Source organism: Herpailurus yagouaroundi, unplaced genomic scaffold, assembly GCF_014898765.1.
Source record: "Herpailurus yagouaroundi ecotype Mexico unplaced genomic scaffold, PumYag 511, whole genome shotgun sequence".
NCBI lineage: Eukaryota > Metazoa > Chordata > Mammalia > Carnivora > Felidae > Herpailurus > Herpailurus yagouaroundi.
In genome coordinates, this window is record NW_024412728.1 from 724,207 (window position 1) to 743,664 (window position 19,458).

The following is a 19,458-nucleotide window of genomic DNA, read 5'->3' on the forward strand; positions in this document are numbered from 1 at the left end:
TCATGCCTCGCGCACAATGTCTCGCGACAAGGGCGTTTCCCTAGCATGTTTGGGCGCGTTGGGCGGCGTCCGGGTATAAAAGACTCCGCCCGAGCAGGCAGCCGCCATTCTGGGGTTCGTTTAGAGGTAAGTTTGGGTGTTTTGTCGGTTGGAGGGTTAAGTTTTGTTGATTTCGTCGGACTGAGGAGGGGGTTAGGGATGGGTTCTGTGGAGGATCATGGCTTATAAAAGGCGGCTGTGTTCGGGATGGGACCTGGATGTGATTGGAGACAACAGATATGGTATTTTGGGTGTTTAAAGCAGCCCGTATTGATTACATCTTTCTCCCTTGTGTTCCTTTTATCCTAGGTTTGAATTTTCTCGGAGAAAGACAGGCCGGCCACGAGGAAAAAAACAAGCCGCAGCAACATCTAAGCCCTTGAAAGGATCCTGAGAGAGGGGGGAAAGGGAAAACCGCAGCCACCAGCCCAACCACTTGTGTCTTCTGCCCCTTCCCACCTATCTTGCCCACCCCACCAGCCCACGCTGCATGGGACTTGAAATCTGTGGCCGAAGGACCGTCACCACATAACTTCAAAAATAATCAACCACCCACCCTTCCCAAACCCACCCAAATTCACTCATCCAGCGTTTACTTTTTTGAATCCACTCAGAACTTTTTTTCTACGATCCCCCCTCCCTAAATGGAGTTGGGTGGGGGGAAAATGAATACTGAGTTGGCCTTCGTTTTTTTAAGAGACTTTTTGATCCAATGAGGCCCCCCAAATAATTGAGTTTTGGGTCTTGGTTGGTTGTTTTATTTTTTTTCTCCAAAATTTGAGCCCCCTCCCCCCCTGAGCCCGAGGTGCTGACGTCGCAAAAAAATTGGATAGTAAGTGTCGAATTTTCCAAAACCAGCCTTGCAACAAGAAATCAACGTTTCCCGTTGTGAAACCAAAAATAATGAGAGGAAGAAATGAGACAATAGAACAAAATAGAGAACTGGAGAAGGACCAAGCCGGTCACTTAATCTCCATTAAAAAAGGGCCTTTGGTCTAAACAGTCTTGTTCTCTCTCCCCTGCCACCTACCTTCCTGCCCTGCTGCAGGCAAGGAAAGGGTGGAGGGAGGGCCAGCAAGTGAGGATTTTGATGGTTAACCCTTGATAATCCAGCCAATTTCCAGACTGCCAAAGCCATAAGTGTTTGCTTTTTATAAGGAGGAATGGTTAACTTCCTCTTGTTAGCAGTCTTCAAAAGGGTTAATGAGCTCACATACAAAAGATGGTGGATCTTGTGGCCCAGAAGTCCCACTTCTTTGTGTGTGAGACAAGCAGGGCGCCTTTCAATTTGCCAGATTAATAAGCAATCTGTACATAAAGATTGCAGGGTAAGGAGATGGGCAGAGAAATAATAGCTGGCTATGACTTTAAATGATTGTTAAATCCTCTCAATTTTAATGTAATTTGCTTGGGATATATTTGTGTGGTTAAAATAGGTGGCAATCTAGGAATAAAGATTGCAAGACACTTAATTCAGTACAAAAATATAATCTTAGTGCCAGTACATACAAGATAATGGGGAGGTAAAGAATGTTTTTAATTGTTGCAGGTTGCGCAGGTTATTTAAGAGGAAAAAAGTGATTAACATTTTAACTTGATACGTTTTGGTGGGTGGGAATACAGTCTAATAGGGGGTGGAAAGGTTGGGAAATGTGGAATTCAGGAGTATAATTTTAAAAGCCATTTAGTGCAATTGAATGCTAGCTTTCTAAAAGATTTGTGTCGTTAAAAGGAATTTTTTTCTTCCCTGCTTCAATATGGCGACTTTCCTTGTCCTTTTGTCTTCAAAGCGGTGTTGCAGGTTGTGTCTTGGCCCATTTTTCTCCTGTCCTCCCACCTCAACCCTATTTGTTGAGAGGGGTCCAAGTCCTCCCCCTTTCCCTTTATAGGGAGGATGGGGGTGGTCGATGGTAGCAGGTTGAACCTCAATTGCAAATTCAATTCTTCCCCACAGAAAAATGTTCTTTTAAATATTTTAATTGGTTTTATTTTCACAACTCTTTTACTCAAATTAGGTTAAAGACCATTCAGGGTGGGTGGCTGGTTTGGGGTATTTTACTGAGAAGGGTTGTTTTCTAATGTAACTAGCTGCCGGCAGAGCCGGGATAGCTTTTTTAAGTTTTCCTCTTCTCCATTACAAAATGGCGTCGTCCCTGCTTCTTTGTTGTTTTTTTCTCCCCCTTTTGCCATCCAGAGCTTAGGGCCGCCCTAGAAACTTGGTCAAGGGGGAGGAGCAGCATGGAAAGGTGATGTAATCAGCTTTCTTCCTCTCCACCCTCTTGAAACTCCACCCCTGAGCAGATGCTTTCTGGACTCCCTGTGCACGCTGCTGCTAGACAGGAAAAGACATTTTCTGTATTTTCTTTAGAGTATCTTTTATATTCTTAAGAGGGAAAAACTTATAGGGATTAGGTCTTGAAGTTGTCCATCTCCTGGGCAGCTCTAGTTTTTATATTTAACAATCAAAGCCTGTTGCTTTTATTTTCATCTTCCTTCACTCATCACAACAGCTTGGAAATTTTCCCCGCTTCAGTTGCCAGGGGTGGAAAACCAGTCAAACCAACTATACTTTAAGACTGGGAGCCTTCTGGTGGTGTGTGTGTGTGTGTGTGTGTGTGTGTGTGTGTGTGTGTGTGTGTGAGCTGTGTGTGAGCTGTGTGCATGTATGTATGTAGGTGTGGTGTGGGGGATACTGGGGAAAGGAGAACTTGTGGAAGTGACTTGAATAGACAAGTGGGGCCTAATACTGAAATGTGCCCTTTCTGTCCAGGAACCAGTCCTTGGGCCTGCATTTGGTCGCTTTGTATAATGAGACGGGGGAGGGTGGGTACCTGAGGACTTCTTTTAAATCACCCTTATTTCCTTATCCCACCTCTGGGTTTGGGGATAAACTCTTTGTGTTCAGTGCTGTGTCACGTTCTCCAGTTGCTTAGCTCCTGTACATTGGTACTAGGATGAGAAGTGAATAGGAAAGGAAGCGGCAGTTGTAAACTCAAGGCAGGGGGATGCAAGCTACGGTGTCTGGTAAGCAAAACCTTTCTGGTATTACATTTCACAACCTTCATTTCTTTTTTCCAAAGAGCCACCCTTTTTGAATTTCTTTTTCCTTCCCTTTAGAAAGAAATTCCTTAAAAACATTAATGGGAAAATAATGTCTTCATTTTTCAACTTGTGCAGTGCTTTAGCAGTTGGTGCATGTTCAAAGCCATGCCCTATCTGAGGGTGGTATTGGGTATCCTGTCCCTTATCTATCTTCCTCCAACTTTTTCAGTCAAATCTTTGTCCAACTCTCCATATACTTTTCATTTTTTAAAGTCCTGCCTTGAAGCGTGGAGTTTCTAGGCAAAATTGGAAAGCCCTTTTGAACAGCTGTCCTGTGGTGACTTGGTGAGACTTCAGGGCTAATTTTCTGTTGGGTACTGATTCTCCAATTGGGTGGGAGGGACTCTTCCACATGTCTATTGACCACAAGTTTTTTATCTTTTAAGCAGTTTGCCATGTGCCTCTGCAGCATACCTTCCTTGGGAGCTGAACATTCTACCCATTGGGGTTCCTGATCTCTAGTGAACAGGGGATTAATAAAGAAGATCTTCCTTAACATGGGAGATAGGGAAACCACATCCATCCAGAGAACCTTGGAGAACCTGATCCTTGTAGTTTGTGGCCAGAGTTATTTTCTGGGATACTTTGCTGGCAGGTGGGGGGTGATTTTACATCCTTACTGAAAGGCAAATAAGGTTTCTGGGAGATCACTGTATCAGGTTTTCAAAAGAAGTTTAAGGGGTAGGGGCTTATGCTTAGGAGAGGTAAGACCTTGTACATCACCCAAGAGACCTAATTCAGTTCACTGAGTCCTATTAGGAAATACCTCAAACACCAAGGAAAGGAAGGGTGGGGGGAGTGTAAGAGGTCAGGTACAAAACATTTTCATTTCCAGAAGTGCTAAGACTTCTCTAAGTCAAGGTAAACTCAGACTCCTTCCTTGTTATGAGTGTTGTGATTGTCTTTAGAAGGGCTCTGATTTGCATAGGGTTTTTGTCCTGAACCAATTAAGTTCTTTTTTCTTGGTGATGGGTATGGGATAATTTTCGCCAAGCTAGATATTTTTCACCTTGTTAACTGAGTAACCCTCAAGGAAAACTCATTTCAGAGGCAGGAGTTGGTGTCACTTAAGGACTTTTTAAGTTTCTGGTAAGAAAGGTAGAAAATTTCCCAGTGCCTTGTGTCAGTAGTGCTCATCTCTGCTTGCAAATATCCTCCATAAGAAGGAATGCACAGCTTAGGAGAAGGTGGAGATAAGGCTGGGGTTATTTCCCTCTCCCCGCCCCTTCTTACTCTATGTTCTATCTTGGAGGAAATTAACATGTCATGCCCTAGATTATTTTTGGTTCCAAAAAGCTTCCTCAAGCATTCATTCCAAGCTCCAGATATGGCTAGGTAATGTTGACACTTAGTTATTGCCCCTCCTTCCCTGTTCAACTCCTTTGCCTTTTCCACTGTAGGCCTGTGCCAGGAATTTAGGCTCTTCATTTCTTTCCACTTGTGTGCCTTGTAGCTTCTTTCAGAATGTACTGACTTTGAAGTAAGGAAATTTGGTTGTAAGACATTTGGAGTCCTTAATTTTAGTGAAAACTAATTTGCCTATAGGAAAACCATGAGAAAACCCATTTACATTTTCTCACAATTGGCACTTAGGAGACAAAACTTAGTTTTTGTTAATTATACTTCCAAATTATAAATAAGAATAACAATGGTGGAAACCTAATATTTAATATATCTGCTTTGCCTTCTAGCTTCCCCTGATTATTCTTGCTTTTTATGAATGGGAATGAAAAAGTTGTCCCTGGTTCCCATTTCCAGCAGAAGGCACTGGACAGAATTTAGCTTTGCACTCATTGGCCTCTTTCCTGGGGATGGTTATTCTCTTCTCTCTCACCCTCTTAAGTGAAGGAACATTTGAGCTCAGGTGACACTTTTTTGTTTCTGAAGGAAGTAGGGGGAGCAGTCCTGTTCATTTAGCTTGGACTTGGATATGCCAAAGGTAGTTCTCCAAGGTGATGTATATCCTACTCTTGGTTTGAATCATTGGGATCAGCTGTATTTGGCTGGAAGGGGTGTGGGGGGTAGGTAGCACTGGTTTAAAGTGTTACTTAATTGAAGGCTTTTGTCAAATTGTGTATATTTTGGTTGATGATATGTATTACTTTGGATTCACTCATTGCTTTTTTGGTCCCCAACAAATGGGAAGTCGGTTTATATATCCCATTGTGTCTGTGTATCTCTTGGTATAGTAGTGTCTATGGATCACTATATGGTGTCTTACTACATGGGAAAAAATGCCTTTATCTCCATGTCTGCCTCTAAGAATCATCACATTTCAGTGGATTTGGCTTATGGGCTTCTAATCTTATCCAGTATTCGACTTCAGTGTTTTTTTCTCTGACCTCAGGTTCTACCTGTCTTTGTGGAGGTTCCAGGGCAGCAACAACAACAGCACAGTTAACCCAGAGTTGCTCACCTCTCGGAATTTCTTACCTTATTTCCTCTCTATTCAGCCCACAGGTTATGATCTCAAGAACCAGCCTCTTCCCTGCTTCTGCTGCTTCTTCCTTAGGTTGTTAGGACCTATCTATTTAGAAATTTGTTGGCCTTTTTGTTGAGAGGACTAAAAGGTTGAGATTGTTATGCTTTTTGATTTGTCTGAGAACATATAGAACGAATTTATGTTATTTTATAAGAAACTTGTTCTCTTTCCTGCACAAAGTTCAGTCATTGTTGTAAAACACTGATTTTCCCACCCTTCTACTGAGATTCTGTTATCTGTACTAGAAGCAGGAGGCAAGAAGTTGTTCTTGCCTCCTTTCTACCCAATGTTAACCTTATATTCCAAATGCAAGTATTACTGAGGTGGCTTTCTTTTTTGGTTCTCAGAAGTTGATATTTAGAGGTATTGCGGATAAAAATCCCAATCAGCCACATTGATGCAAGATTATCTTGGGTTCTGGCCTAGAAATTGCTTCACACTTCATCCCATAACAGAGTTTAGCTTTTACTGAGCTGCTTTTCTAACCTGGTCTAAAGTAGCTACTTAAGAATTTAATGGCATTTTTCCAGCTTCTAGCTCTACTCCATTCTTTTTGCCTCTGTGGTTTCTAATTTCAGGCCTTTCTTGAAGATCTTGGATGGTGGTGTGATTTTGGAGAGGAGTAGTGCTCAGATTTGTGTCTTTGCTTTTGAAATCACAAAGCAGTCTTTCTCTTGACTTTAAAACAATAAAAACATGTACAGTATTTGGTTAATGAATGACAGTTCTATTCAAGACTGAGGAGTGCCAGCTTGATATCTTTTATGTCCATTTGTCTCCATTTCTGGGAGCTCCCCTCAACTCTCTTGAGGGAAAGGTTCTGTTATCAAGTTTTATATCACCTGCCATTTTAGCTGATTTTCTCCTGATGCAAGCAGAGCTCATCCTACCACTTGAGGTGATTATGGCTAAATAAGACTAAGATAAAAAGGAACCGACTAATCTTAGAAGACACTTAGCCCTGTCCAAGATTTGCCCAGTTCTTATCAAACTACAGGTTTTTTTCAGGCCAAATTTATCAGCTGCTAAGTAGAAACAGGAACTAACTAAGCAAAAATGCCTTGGAGTGTTGAGTGTTTTGTTACAGGCACTTGTTTTTTAGCCCTAATACAATTTAGTGAAGTTAGCTATCTACAAAGGATGTAACTGGGAGGAAGAGAGAAAGGTGTACTGCCCAGTCCATTGTCTTCCCATTCAGTCCTGTATTAGTACCATGCTTAACTTGCCAGGGCTTTTTTTTCTCAGTGGTGTGATGGTCTGTGTTGATTTTTTCATATCTAGAAAATGGTGAGAGTAGTTGAATATAGATTGAATAATTAGTCACAGAATTTTGTCACATATAGAAATGGAAGTTATTAGAGGGCATAGTGGGACTGTCCTTGCCACCCACTTATTCTGTGGGTTTGCTTTGTCCTTGTCTTAGAAACCTCGATCATGGGTTCGGGTCCCATAGATCCCAAAGAGCTTCTCAAGGGCCTGGATAGCTTCCTTAACCGAGATGGGGAAGTCAAGAGTGTGGATGGCATTTCCAAGATCTTCAGGTGAGTCTGCCTATCTTTGGATTCATTGTGAGTAGAAGATATTGGATGTTGTAATATAACCTTAAGTAAGGTAGACAGGAATGAGTGTTCTTGGAGGGGAAAGGGAGAGTCAGTGGGAATATGATTGGAATCCAATAATTTTAGAGTAAGCGATAGGAAAAAGTGATCCCTTGGTTCCTGGCCATAATGGAATTTGAATATTTGGATATCCACAGTCTTGAGGGAGTCACACTTTGGAAGGAAGGGAGCAGGGGAGCAGAATTTTTGGTTCTGTTTTAGGTCACATTCCTTATACCCAAATTGTTATTTTCCCTCAGGAACCTTCCAGTTCCCCAGTGGAAGGGAAAGAACTAAACCAGTCCTGAACAGACTATGAACGGATGGCTGTTAGTGCTAGGTTTCTTGACCAGGAAGCAGAATCATGTGTGTCCTGTGTTAGAAGCAGTGATGCTCACCTCCCTGGATCAGAGACTTCAGTGTCTCCTGAATTGTCTTCCATCGTCTCATAGGTTTCCATTTCACTCCGGATCCATATCATCCTCCAAGAGGCTTGTGTGACCCTCCTACCCTGTAGCAAAGTCCCAAGTCATTAGGATTATTAACGCACTCCCACAGTTAGAGATGCTTCTGCTGAAAGAAGAGGCATTCTAGCTGCTCCATGTCTAACCTTAATTTCCCTCCTACAGTCTTATGAAGGAAGCACGAAAGATGGTGAGTCGATGCACTTACTTGAACATTCTCCTGCAGACCCAGTCACCAGAAATATTGGTCAAGTAAGTGGGGAGCTGGGCGGCTGAGATGGGAAGATGTTAGAAAGTGGGGGAGGTGAGGCCTGGGTTTCTAGATTATTGATGGGGGAGTAAGAGTGTGGGATGTGGCACTCCAAAACCTAGGAAGGTCATTACAGATTCTTCTACCTGCCTACAGGTTTATTGATGTTGGTGGCTACAAGCTTCTTAACAATTGGCTGACCTATTCAAAGACAACCAACAACATTCCCCTCTTGCAGCAAATTCTGCTGACCCTGCAGCACCTACCACTCACTGTGGACCACCTCAAGCAGGTACCTTAAGTCTTTACAACCCTAGTGCTTCCTTTTTGCATTAGCCTAACAGATAAAATACCCACAGTAGCACTGATAGCGTTGCAGTCTTGGGCCTGTGAAGGAGAGTGGTAGAAAAAAATAGGAATTTGGGGTACCTGGGTGACTCAGTTAAGTGTCCCGACTTCAACTCAGGTCATGATCTCAAGGTTCGTGGGTTCAAGCCCCGCGTCAGGCTCTGTGCTGACAGCTCAGAGCCTGGAGCCTGCTTTGGATTCCATATCTCCCTCTCTCTCTACCCCTCCCCTGCTCATGCTCTGTCAAAAATAAATAAATGTTAAAAAAAAAAAAAATTGAAAAAGAAAAAATAGGAATTTAGTATCAGAAAACTAAATTTAATAGATGTGTGGTTGGGGCACTTCATATATTTGAGCCTTAGTTTTCTCATCCATTACTGGGGTTTTGTTTTTTTTAAGTGACGTGCCACGTTTTTTTTTTTAGGTTTTATTTATTTGAGAGAGAGATAGTGCAAGTGGGGAAGGAACAGAGAGAGGGGGATAGAGCAGTCTCCGTGCTGCTAGGGCAGAGCCCAGTGTGGGGCTTGAACTCCTGAAACCACAAGATCATGAACTGAGCCGAAACCAAGAATCGGTTGCTTAACCAACTGAGCCGCCCAGGCACCCCTACTGTAGGTTGTTTTCAGGGTTAAGTATGAATATGTCTACAAAGGGGTGCCTGGGCGGCTCAGTCAGTTAAAGTGTCTAACTCATGGTTTCAGCTCAGGTCATGATCTCACAGTTGGTGAGTTCAAGCCCCACATCGGGCTTTGTGCTGACTGTTAAGCCTCTTACTCTTGGTTTCAGCTCAGGTCATGATCTCACGCCTTCATGGGTTCAAGCCCCGCAACAGCAAGCATGCTTGGGATTCTCTCTCTGTCCTCTGTCTCTCTGCCCCTCCCCAACTCATGCTGTCTGTTTCAAAATAAATAAACTTAAGGAAAAAAAAAGAAATTGTGGCTGGAGCACCTGTCTGGCTCAGTCGGAAGAGTGTGTCACTCTTGATCTTGGAGTTTCGGGTTCAAGCCCAAGCCCCACCCACATTGGGTATTTAAAAATACCCAATACTTAAAAATACTTAAAAATAAAATCTAAAAAAGAATAAAAGAAACTGTGGGTGAGTTTGTGCAGTTGTTAACTGAGAGGACTTATTTTCCTCCTGGCACTTAACTTTTCTCCCCATCTCTCATAGAACAACACGGCCAAACTGGTGAAGCAACTGAGCAAGTCAAGTGAGGATGAAGGTAGGGGCCAGTCCTTACTTTCTGTCACAGCCCTTCCTCATTACTTCTACTTAGTTAATGCCATGTCTCACTTCCATCCTTGAACTGTCCTGTCACTCCTTGTTACCTCACCTTGCTTTTCTCTTTCTTTTAAAAATTGAGCTTCTCTAACCTGTCCTCTTTTCCTGTTCTCAACTCTGAATGGGATTTGTCCATTTCTCTACTGTTGAATGTAAAACAAGACACTGTACTTTAGAAGCTGATTCTTAGTATCTCTTGGTGTAAAAGGTATACACTTAAAATTCTTTGGGGAAAATAGCATCATCCTAGAGAGTGTCATCATCACTCTGTTTTTCTAAATATAAAGCATATTCTGAGACTTTCAGTGTGTATTTTCTTTTTTTTTTAATTTTTTTTTTCCAACGTTTATTTATTTTTGGGACAGAGACAGAGCATGAACGGGGGAGGGGCAGAGAGAGAGGGAGACACAGAATCGGAAACAGGCTCCAGGCTCTGAGCCATCAGCCCAGAGCCTGACGCGGGGCTCGAACTCACGGACCGCGAGATCGTGACCTGGCTGAAGTCGGACGCTTAACCGACTGCGCCACCCAGGCGCCCCGCAGTGTGTATTTTCTTAACAACAGATACACTATTTCTACCAGTAAACACCTTCCTTTAGGGCACGGACAGAATCCTGACTGCTGGAGTAGATAGATTATAGCTTTGGTGGCAACAGAGTCGAAAAGCGTTGTGGACTCCTTGGCAAGGGCCATACAGTTCTGGCTTGAAGACAGAGCCTGGCTCCAGAAAGTTACAGCCTTTTCTTTAGTGGAAAAAAAAAAGGGGGTTATACCCAGGGTACAAACCACAAGCACAAGACACCAGTATCCCACAAGTGAGCAGTATTCTAGCAGAGCTAATCCCCTGATCAGAATACAGGCTTGCTCTTTTGGCTGAAGGGAATGGTGTGCTAGGTCCTTTTGAAAAGAGGCTTTGGTGGTTTGGGTGTGGAAGGAGCATGTAGACCTGGGTAAGCCTATCTGAAGTTCCTTTAGCTATAGAGGAAAACACAGAAAATGTACAAAGATAAAGGGTTTAACTCACAGAATTGTTTCAGTGAAAGACCTTTTCTAGCTTTCTATTCTTTTAGCTGTATTAATTCTTGGTTTTTAAGCCCTTTAAATACTGAGCACTTCTGATTTGTGATATCACAACTATCTTTAATAATAATTTGTAATGTAAAAATACATTACAAAAGATCCTTTTAAATCATTGCCCATCTCTTGTTTCTTCATTGTCAGGTATATTGTTCCCTGTTTTCTAGTTGGCTCAATTGTATGCTGCCACTTTTGAATATAGGTGTAATTCTTGTATAATTTCTTTGGATACTGTAATTTATATATTCCTTATAGACTGTAAAGTTTCAGTAGACCATAATTTCATTTGGTCCAAAAAGGTTTATAATATCCCTCCATTGGGGATGCCTTGGGGTTCATGTTGCCTTAAGTATAGAAATTGCTGGTTTTGTGAATATTTGAAAAGTTAGGTTTTAGTGTTTTAAACAATCTCATTAAGTGAGTCTGTAAGTGAAAGTGTTGGTAAGAGGAGGGGTGCCATAGATACGTTATTTGCCAAGTACAAAAGCCAAGAGCTGGAAAGGATTTTTTAAAGTTTATTTATTTTTTAGGGGCGCCTGGGTGGCGCAGTCGGTTAAGCGTCCGACTTCAGCCAGGTCACGATCTCGCGGTCCGTGAGTTCGAGCCCCGCGTCAGGCTCTGGGCTGATGGCTCAGAGCCTGGAGCCTGTTTCCGATTCTGTGTCTCCCTCTCTCTCTGCCCCTCCCCCGTTCATGCTCTGTCTCTCTCTGTCCCCCCCCCCCCAAGATAAATAAATAAATAAACGTTGAAAAAAAAATAAAGTTTATTTATTTTTGAGGGGGGGAGGGGCAGAGAGAGAGGAAGAGAAAGAATGCCAAGCAGGCGCAGTGTTCTGAGCATGGAGCCTGATAAGGGGCCTGATCTCATGAACTGTGAGATCATGACCTGAGCTGAAACCAAGAGTTGGATGCTTAACCAGCTGAGCCACCTGGGTCAGACTCTTGGTTTCGGCTCAAGTCATGATCTCACGGTTCCTGGGTTCCAGTCCCAAGTCCAGCTCTGTGCTGGCAGCATGGAGCTTGTTTGGTATTCTCATACTCTCTCTCTCCTTTCTGCCCCTCCCTTGCTCATGCTTGCTCTCTCTCAAACTTAAAAAAAAAAAAAGATCTAAATCTGCCTCCTTTGAACTTTGTCTTTAGTCACAACACAAACTAATACTGGTTAGGGGAAGAGCATTGGCACTGGCTTCATTCTGGTTTTCTAGCTTTCTCTTTCTCACTTTGTGAAGGAGGTTTAAAAATCTTTGGAATATAACAACCACATGAAGTATACATAAAACAACGGATGTAGTTTTTATAATGTATTCTATGTGTAATTGATGTTTATTCTCTCTCTTCCCCACCTCCGCCCCGCCTCCCCTCCCAGTGTTGAATTGGAATAGAAGACTGCTATATGATTCATCTTTCCATTTTAAAGAGTTTGGTTTTTCAGCCTATCCCATGTTTTTCTTAAAACTCTGAGTTACTTTTTTTGTTACACAGGTTTTCACAGTATATCTTTAAACATCTCTGTTTTCTGTTATTGGAAGAGTAATATTTTTAATTACTTAGGCATTTCTCCTTACTCTCACCTGCAGAGCTCCGGAAATTGGCTTCAGTCCTTGTCAGTGACTGGATGGCTGTCATCCGCTCCCAGAGCAGTACCCAGCCTGCTGGTAAGCTCCTTAGTCTTTTATCCCTTGTATTTATTTCTTTCCCACTGGGACATGGCTTTCAGTACCATTAGCCTGCTTCATCTCTGAGAGTCTTTCTCTTTAAGTAAAATCCTTTTCTGCTTTGTTTTTTAACAACAGAGAAAGATAAAAAAAAACGTAAAGAAGAGGGGAAGAGTCGAACCACCCCTCCTGAGCGACCCTTGACTGAGGTGAAGGCTGAGACCCGGGCTGAGGAGGCCCCAGAGAAGAAGAAGGAGAAGCCCAAGTCTCTCCGAACCACAGCACCCAGTCATGCCAAGTTCCGTTCCACTGGTAGGGCTGTTGACCAGTCTTGGGACAGTCTGTGGGCATATGCATACCTAGGGTCTTGTGGTGGAATAGCCGATTTATGAAACGGCACACACATGGAAGAGGGAAAACTAGTGGATGAAGCTTGGGCTGGATGAAGATTTGGGGTTGGACCAGGGAAGAAGAGTTAAGAGAATGGGGGTGAGTTCAACCCCAATATCATGTTTTTTCCTTCCGCCAGGGCTAGAGCTGGAGACCCCATCTTTGGTGCCTGTGAAGAAGAATGCCAGTGCAGTGGTGGTTTCTGACAAGTACAACCTTAAACCCATCCCCCTCAAGCGTCAGAGGTATGGACTACATCCTGGGTTTCTGCGTGGGTTATGTCTGTGGACACGAGGGAGAAAGAAGGGGCAAGTCAGGGTGAATCAGAGATGTTGTTGACCATTCCTCTTCTGACAGCACCACAGTTGCTCCAGGAGATGCTGCCCCCCCTGCAGAGAAGAAATACAAGCCACTGAACACCACACCCAATGCCACCAAAGAGATCAAAGTGAAGATCATCCCACCACAGCGTGAGTCTAAAGTGAAGGAATATACGTGGAATTGGGAACAAACTCTTTTCATGGGAATGATTGTTGGGGGGTAGGTAGGGGGTTGATTTCTTCATGTCTTAAGTGTGTGTGTGTCTTAATTTTTGCACTTCTGGAGCTCCCCTTTCGTAGGATTACTTAGGGTTACTTTTAGAGATGGTATTGGGAGGTATGTGACTGGTTAGGAGCACTCCCAGCTGCAGGATATTCTGTCATGTCACTGGGGGCTGGCTTCTTCAGTTATCTGAGCTCTAATTCATACTTAAAGCTACAAATTGTTTGCCTTTAAAAGAAAGAAAGAATAGGGGTGCCCAGCTGGCTCAGTTGGAGGAGCATGCAATTCTTGATCTCCAGGTCATGAGTTTGAGCCTACATTGGGTATAGAGATTATGTAAGATAAAAATAAAATTTTTTAATAAATTTTTCATAAATTTTATAAAAATAAAAAAATTTTTTAGTAAGAATAACAAGCATTTCTATAACTTTTTTTTTTTTCAACGTTTATTTATTTTTGGGACAGAGAGAGAGCATGAACGGGCGAGGGGCAGAGAGAGAGGGAGACACAGAATCGGAAACAGGCTCCAGGCTCTGAGCCATCAGCCCAGAGCCCGACGCGGGGCTCGAACTCAGGGACCGCGAGATCGTGACCTGGCTGAAGTCGGATGCTTAACCGACTGCGCCACCCAGGGGCCCCTAACAAGCATTTCTTATATGAATCCAGCATATGCTTCCTGGCATCTTGAACTTATTATGTCCTAAGTTTTCTTGTTTGTTTTGTTTTTAATCCTTTTCTTTTTTTTTCATTACTACTATTATTTTTTAAAAGTTTATTTTGAGGGGCGCCTGGGTGGTTTAGTTGATTTAAATATCTGACTTTGACTCAGGTCATGATCGAAGCTCAGGTCACGTGAGCTCGAGGCCCGTGTCAGGCTCTGTGCTGACAGCTCGGAGTCTGGAGCCTGCTTCAGATTCTGTGTCTCCCTGTCTCTCTGCCCCTCCTCTGCTCACGTTCTGTCTCTCTTTCTCAAAAATAAATAAACATAAAAAAAAAAAAACAACTCCATGAAAGTTTATTTTGAGAGAGAGAGTGCATGCATGGGGAAGGGGCAGAGAGAAAGGGGAAGAGAATCCCAAGCAGGTCAGCACAGAGCCCAGTGTGGGGCCTGAACCTGAGCCAAAGTGGGACTCTTAAACGACGGAGTCATGTAGGCAGCCCTTATGATGTCCTAAGTTGGAGCAGGGTCTCCATTGGCCCATTTTCTGCCCAGATTTGTGTATAGGAATAGAAGTGTGAAAGAGGTCTAACGATTCCATATTATGCTTTTTCCTTTTATAGCTATGGAGGGCCTGGGCTTTCTGGATGCGCTCAATTCAGCCCCTGTTCCAGGCATCAAAATTAAGAAGAAGAAGAAGGTGTTGTCACCTACAGCTGCCAAGGTATGAGCCCTGGGCAGTAGGTGTCAGTGACAGGATGTCAAAAGTAAAGTAGAAGGAAGGGAAGGGTTTAGCAGGTAGGGGTGGTTAGGGAGGACAACAAGATGTAGGCTGGGGTGCAGGTGGGAGGTTGGCAATGTGAGAGACCAAGTCTTCCTTTATAGGAACTCACGGGAGATTCTGTCTAGGACCACGGACTAATTGCCTTACCTTAACTTTGGCTTCCTTATCAGCTCATTAACTTTTTCTTTCATTATAGCCAAGCCCATTTGAAGGGAAAACGAGCACAGAACCAAGCACAGCCAAGCCTTCTTCCCCAGAACCAGCACCTCCTTGTGAGCCTATGGACACAGACCGCCCAGGAACCCCCGTTCCCCCTGTTGAAGTCCCAGAGCTCATGGATACAGGTAAGTCTAGAAATTGGTTCAGATTTGGGGGTTTTCTGAAAGAAAGGGCCTGCGTCTAAAACCTCTTTTGCTTACAGCTTCTTTAGAGCCAGGAGCACTGGATGCAAAGCCAGTGGAGAGTCCTGGAGATCCTAGCCAGCTGACCCGGAAAGGCAGGAAGAGGAAGACTGTGACATGGCCTGAGGAGGGCAAACTGAGAGAATATTTCTATTTTGAACTGGATGAAACTGAACGAGGTTAGCGTGTGTAGATTCCTGTGTAGTAGGTGGGTACAGAGAGTTTAAAAAGGACGTGGTTGTACTTACTTTTGCTCTTGTTTTTTTCTCCTTGCCAATAGTAAATGTGAATAAGATCAAGGACTTTGGTGAGGCAGCTAAACGAGAGATACTGTCAGACCGACATGCATTTGAGACGGCCCGTCGTCTGAGCCATGACAATATGGAGGAGAAGGTTCCCTGGGTGTGCCCGCGACCCCTGGTTCTACCCTCACCTCTTGTCACCCCTGGAAGCAATAGCCAGGAGCGATACATCCAGGCTGAGAGGGAGAAAGGAATCCTTCAGGAGCTCTTCCTGAACAAGGAAAGGTGAGCAGAACAGGGTTTACGCTCTAGGCATGAACCATATCCATATTAAGTGCTTGGACTGCTGAGGGGAACATGCGCTCTGGGGTAATTCAGAAGGGGGTGTAGGCTAGGAGGGAATGTGAGAGCTTGAATAAATAATTTGACTATCTTTTTTTTTCCTTATTACCTGTGACATTCCTAATAGTCCTCATGAGCCTGATCCTGAGCCCTATGATCCTGTACCCCCGAAGCTCATCCCCCTAGATGAGGTGAGCGAATGCTATGTGGCAATGGAGACTGTGATTGATTTTAATGTGTCTTTCACATTTCATTTCCATTTCAAATGGAATTGTTCTCCTGTTCTTGCAGGAGTGTTCTATGGATGAGACCCCATATATTGAGACCCTGGAGCCCGGGGGAGCTGGTGGCTCACCTGATGGGGCAGGTGGCTCCAAGTTGCCTCCTGTCCTGGCCAATCTCATGGGAAGCATGGGTGCTGGAAAGAGCCCCCAGGGTCCTGGAGGAGGGGGCATCAATGTCCAAGAGATCCTCACCTCCATCATGGTAAGAGTCCGCCTTCCTCCGCCTTCCTCATTTCCACTTTCTCTGGAATCTGCTTGTCTTTTTACGCTAATACTCATCTTCTCACTTACCCCCTCATCTGCCTCTCTTTTCTCTGCCAGTTGTTAACCTTGCTCTCTATTCACCTTGCCTCCTCACAGGGTAGCCCAAATAGTCATCCCTCAGAGGAACTGCTAAAGCAACCAGACTATTCAGACAAGATCAAGCAGATGCTGGGTAATCACCAGGGCCAGCCCTGGGGCCTGGGGGGAGAAAGACTACTTTGGGGTGTGGGGAGTAGGGTTCACAGACAGTGGTGAGCCAGGGGTATTGCTGCTAGATGGGGAGGGGAAGACTGGATAGAGCATTGCTCTGCCAAGTTGGTCTGAGAGGGCCAGAGGGGCATACCTGAGTAGGAAGTCATGCCACTCTTCTAGAATCCTCTTGCTGACTGTTCTCTTTTTTTTTTTTTTTTTTTTTAAATTAATAGTGCCACATGGATTATTAGGCCCTGGTCCAATAGCCAATGGTTTCCCACCAGGAGGCCCTGGTGGCCCCAAGGCCATGCAGCACTTCCCCCCTGGACCTGGGGGACCTATGCCAGGTAGGTGGTAAACGAGAGGTTGGAATGGGTTTACCTGCTTGATTGTGGTATGGTAATAGTGTAGGTTGACCAAAAGGTGGGAGGAGATAGATAGTTTAGGCTGGGAGAGACTGAGTGTAACAGGTAACTGTTACTGTTTCTTTTTTTCCCCTAACAGGTCCTCACGGAGGCCCCGGTGGGCCAGTGGGTCCACGTCTCTTAGGTCCCCCACCCCCTCCACGAGGGGGTGATCCCTTCTGGGATGGCCCGGGTGACCCCATGCGGGGTGGCCCAATGCGGGGGGGTCCAGGACCAGGTCCTGGACCGTATCATAGAGGCCGTGGTGGCCGAGGAGGAAATGAACCTCCTCCTCCTCCTCCCTTCCGAGGGGCCAGAGGAGGTCGCTCTGGAGGAGGACCCCCAAATGGAAGAGGGGGCCCTGGTGGGGGCATGGTTGGAGGTGGTGGGCATCGTCCTCATGAAGGCCCTGGTGGGGGCATGAGCAGCAGCAGTGGCCATCGTCCCCATGAAGGCCCTGGCAGTGTCATGGGTGGTGGGCATCGCCCCCACGAAGGCCCTGGTGGTAGCATGGGTGGAGGTGGAGGACATCGTCCCCATGAAGGCCCTGGCGGTGGCATGGGCAGTGGCAGTGGACATCGTCCCCATGAAGGCCCTGGCAGTGGCATGGGCGGAGGCAGTGGACATCGTCCTCATGAAGGCCCTGGTGGAGGCATGGGTGCTGGTGGCGGACATCGCCCCCATGAAGGCCCTGGTGGGAGCATGGGTGGAAGCAGTGGACATCGCCCCCATGAAGGTCCTGGACATGGAGGGCCCCATGGCCACCGGCCTCATGATGTCCCTGGTCACCGAGGCCATGACCATCGAGGGCCACCGCCTCATGAGCACCGTGGCCATGATGGCCCTGGCCATGGAGGAGGGGGCCACCGAGGGCATGATGGAGGCCACAGCCATGGAGGAGGTGAGAATAGTTCCTGCTCCCTATATGGTTTTTGGTGTTCCATACAAGTTGTTGGGGAAGCATTAGTACCCCAGGTGTGCTAGGCCAAACATGAGATCACCTCATTCTCAGCATGCATTCAGTTCCTACCCTTTGCCCTTCCCCAAAATCCATAAGATTCCAGGTCTCCCTGAAAGAGAAGTTTTCAGGATGCTGTGGATGGGGTTGGGGTGGGGGTGAGGGTGGCATTGACCTCTGTCTGCCGTTTTCTATCTAACCATTCCACTGTCATTCCCACAGACATGTCAAACCGCCCTGTTTGCCGACATTTCATGATGAAGGGCAACTGCCGCTATGAGAACAACTGTGCCTTCTACCACCCGGGTGTCAATGGGCCCCCCCTGCCCTAGGGACCACCTCCTCTGCCCCACCCACACACACCCCTGTGGACTGCAGCCTTGCTCCTTCTACCCTGTTATGGCTTCTGTGAGGCCCACTTTTCCCCTTTCCCCAGCTGATGAGGAGCCGGCCCCCTCAGTTCCCACCTGCTTGGGTTTCTGGGGGTTTTCGATCACTGGTGCGTATTGATGTACATATTTTCCTCCAGTCTGGGGAGGAGAGACTGGATACATTCTGTACCCTGGACTGCTGAAGAGAAGACCCAGTTGGCTTCATTTTTTGAGGAGATTTGCCCTATAACCCCAAATCCCTTTCCAGTATTGCCCTTAATGCCTGAGAACCTAAAGCTGGTTATCCTGGAGAACACCTCTACTCTCCTATTGTGGGTCCTCCACATGCACACAGAACTGACATGGGATCAGCTGCACTTATGAAATCATCCCAGCCAAGTTCATTATTCCTCATGGGGGTGGGGAGATGGTAAAAGGGGTATTATATATCCCACTGCACTGAGAGGGCTCAATTAGGCTGGATTTGAGTTCTGGAAAATATCATCCCCACTTCTGCCCTGACACAGGCTTTACATTGAGTCCTTTCTCAAGACTTTGCAACCTTCTGTGAACACCCAAGTCTGCATCATGGGTCTGTTAGGTTCAGTGATGGCCAATTCACATCTGCATCCAGTGGAAGTTTTAGCTGGTATAGGTGAGGCTGCTGGTGTTGGTCCACCCTTGCCTACAACTCATTCTGGAAACTGTAAAACACTTCAGTGAGACCAGCTTTTCATCAACTTGCCCAGCACGCTGGGCCTGACAGTCACACTACATGCACTGCCTTCAGGAGTTGGCGCACTCTTTGCCCCCACCTGGAACCTTGTTGGTGTGAGGCCTCTGGCTCCCTTGCCCTGTCAGCCACCTCTGAATCCCACCAGGTGCCTTCCTGGGTGGGTGCAACAAGCTGACTTGCCCTTCCCCAGCCCTCTCCTTCACATGTCTCGGCATCAGTTGTTTTCTGTGAAAACAGTGGATTGGTTGGCTTTTGTGCAGGGTCTTGGGTTAGAGCCACAATGGATTTGAGGGATGAGTATTTTCTTTTTTCTTTTGGTTTTGTATATTTTGTACATTAATAATAAACAGTGGAAAGAGAAGCAGCTTATTTAACCCTTAGTGTGTTTGGGCTCTTTGTTTAAAACCCAGCCATTATCTGCTGTTTTAGGTACATTAGGACAAACATTTGTGGAATGTGTTTTCAGTTCTTGAGGAGCTAACATTTGTTCTGTGAGGTCAGTGTTGGTATTAAGTGAAATAATTAAGGAATATTTTTAACAAACACCCATAGGTACAGAGTAAATCCCATGGGTCAACATTATTTGAGTAAGC

At 45.2% G+C, this 19,458-nt stretch overlaps 1 protein-coding gene across 2 annotated transcripts; it reads left to right on the plus strand.

Moving 5' to 3' along the window:
- PPP1R10 (protein phosphatase 1 regulatory subunit 10) lies at positions 1–19,239 on the plus strand. 2 transcript variants are annotated; one of them, XM_040464800.1, is made up of 20 exons: positions 1–126; positions 349–871; positions 7,047–7,164; positions 7,851–7,937; positions 8,092–8,227; positions 9,455–9,506; positions 12,219–12,296; positions 12,435–12,608; positions 12,826–12,931; positions 13,044–13,156; positions 14,511–14,611; positions 14,868–15,015; positions 15,093–15,251; positions 15,353–15,599; positions 15,784–15,847; positions 15,948–16,142; positions 16,301–16,376; positions 16,630–16,743; positions 16,901–17,701; positions 17,981–19,239. In XM_040464800.1, the coding sequence occupies exons 3-20, from the start codon at positions 7,058–7,060 to the stop codon at positions 18,088–18,090; spliced, it is 2,868 nt and encodes a 955-aa protein (XP_040320734.1). In that variant the 5' UTR covers positions 1–126; positions 349–871; positions 7,047–7,057; the 3' UTR covers positions 18,091–19,239. The 2 variants fall into 2 exon arrangements, with proteins under 2 accessions (XP_040320734.1, XP_040320735.1); XM_040464801.1 differs by lacking the exons at positions 1–126; positions 349–871 and having other exon boundaries at positions 7,084–7,164; positions 7,851–7,875.
- The last annotated feature ends 219 nt before the right edge of the window (positions 19,240–19,458 follow it).

Bases quoted from the DNA above. Each gene is read 5' to 3' on its own strand.
- PPP1R10 (XM_040464800.1), top strand. From the start codon at position 7,058: ATGGGTTCGGGTCCCATAGATCCCAAAGAGCTTCTCAAGGGCCTGGAT. The intron at 12,609-12,825 runs GTAGGGCTGTTG...TCCTTCCGCCAG, and splicing joins TGCCAAGTTCCGTTCCACTG to GGCTAGAGCTGGAGACCCCA. The intron at 16,744-16,900 runs GTAGGTGGTAAA...TTCCCCTAACAG, and splicing joins ACCTGGGGGACCTATGCCAG to GTCCTCACGGAGGCCCCGGT.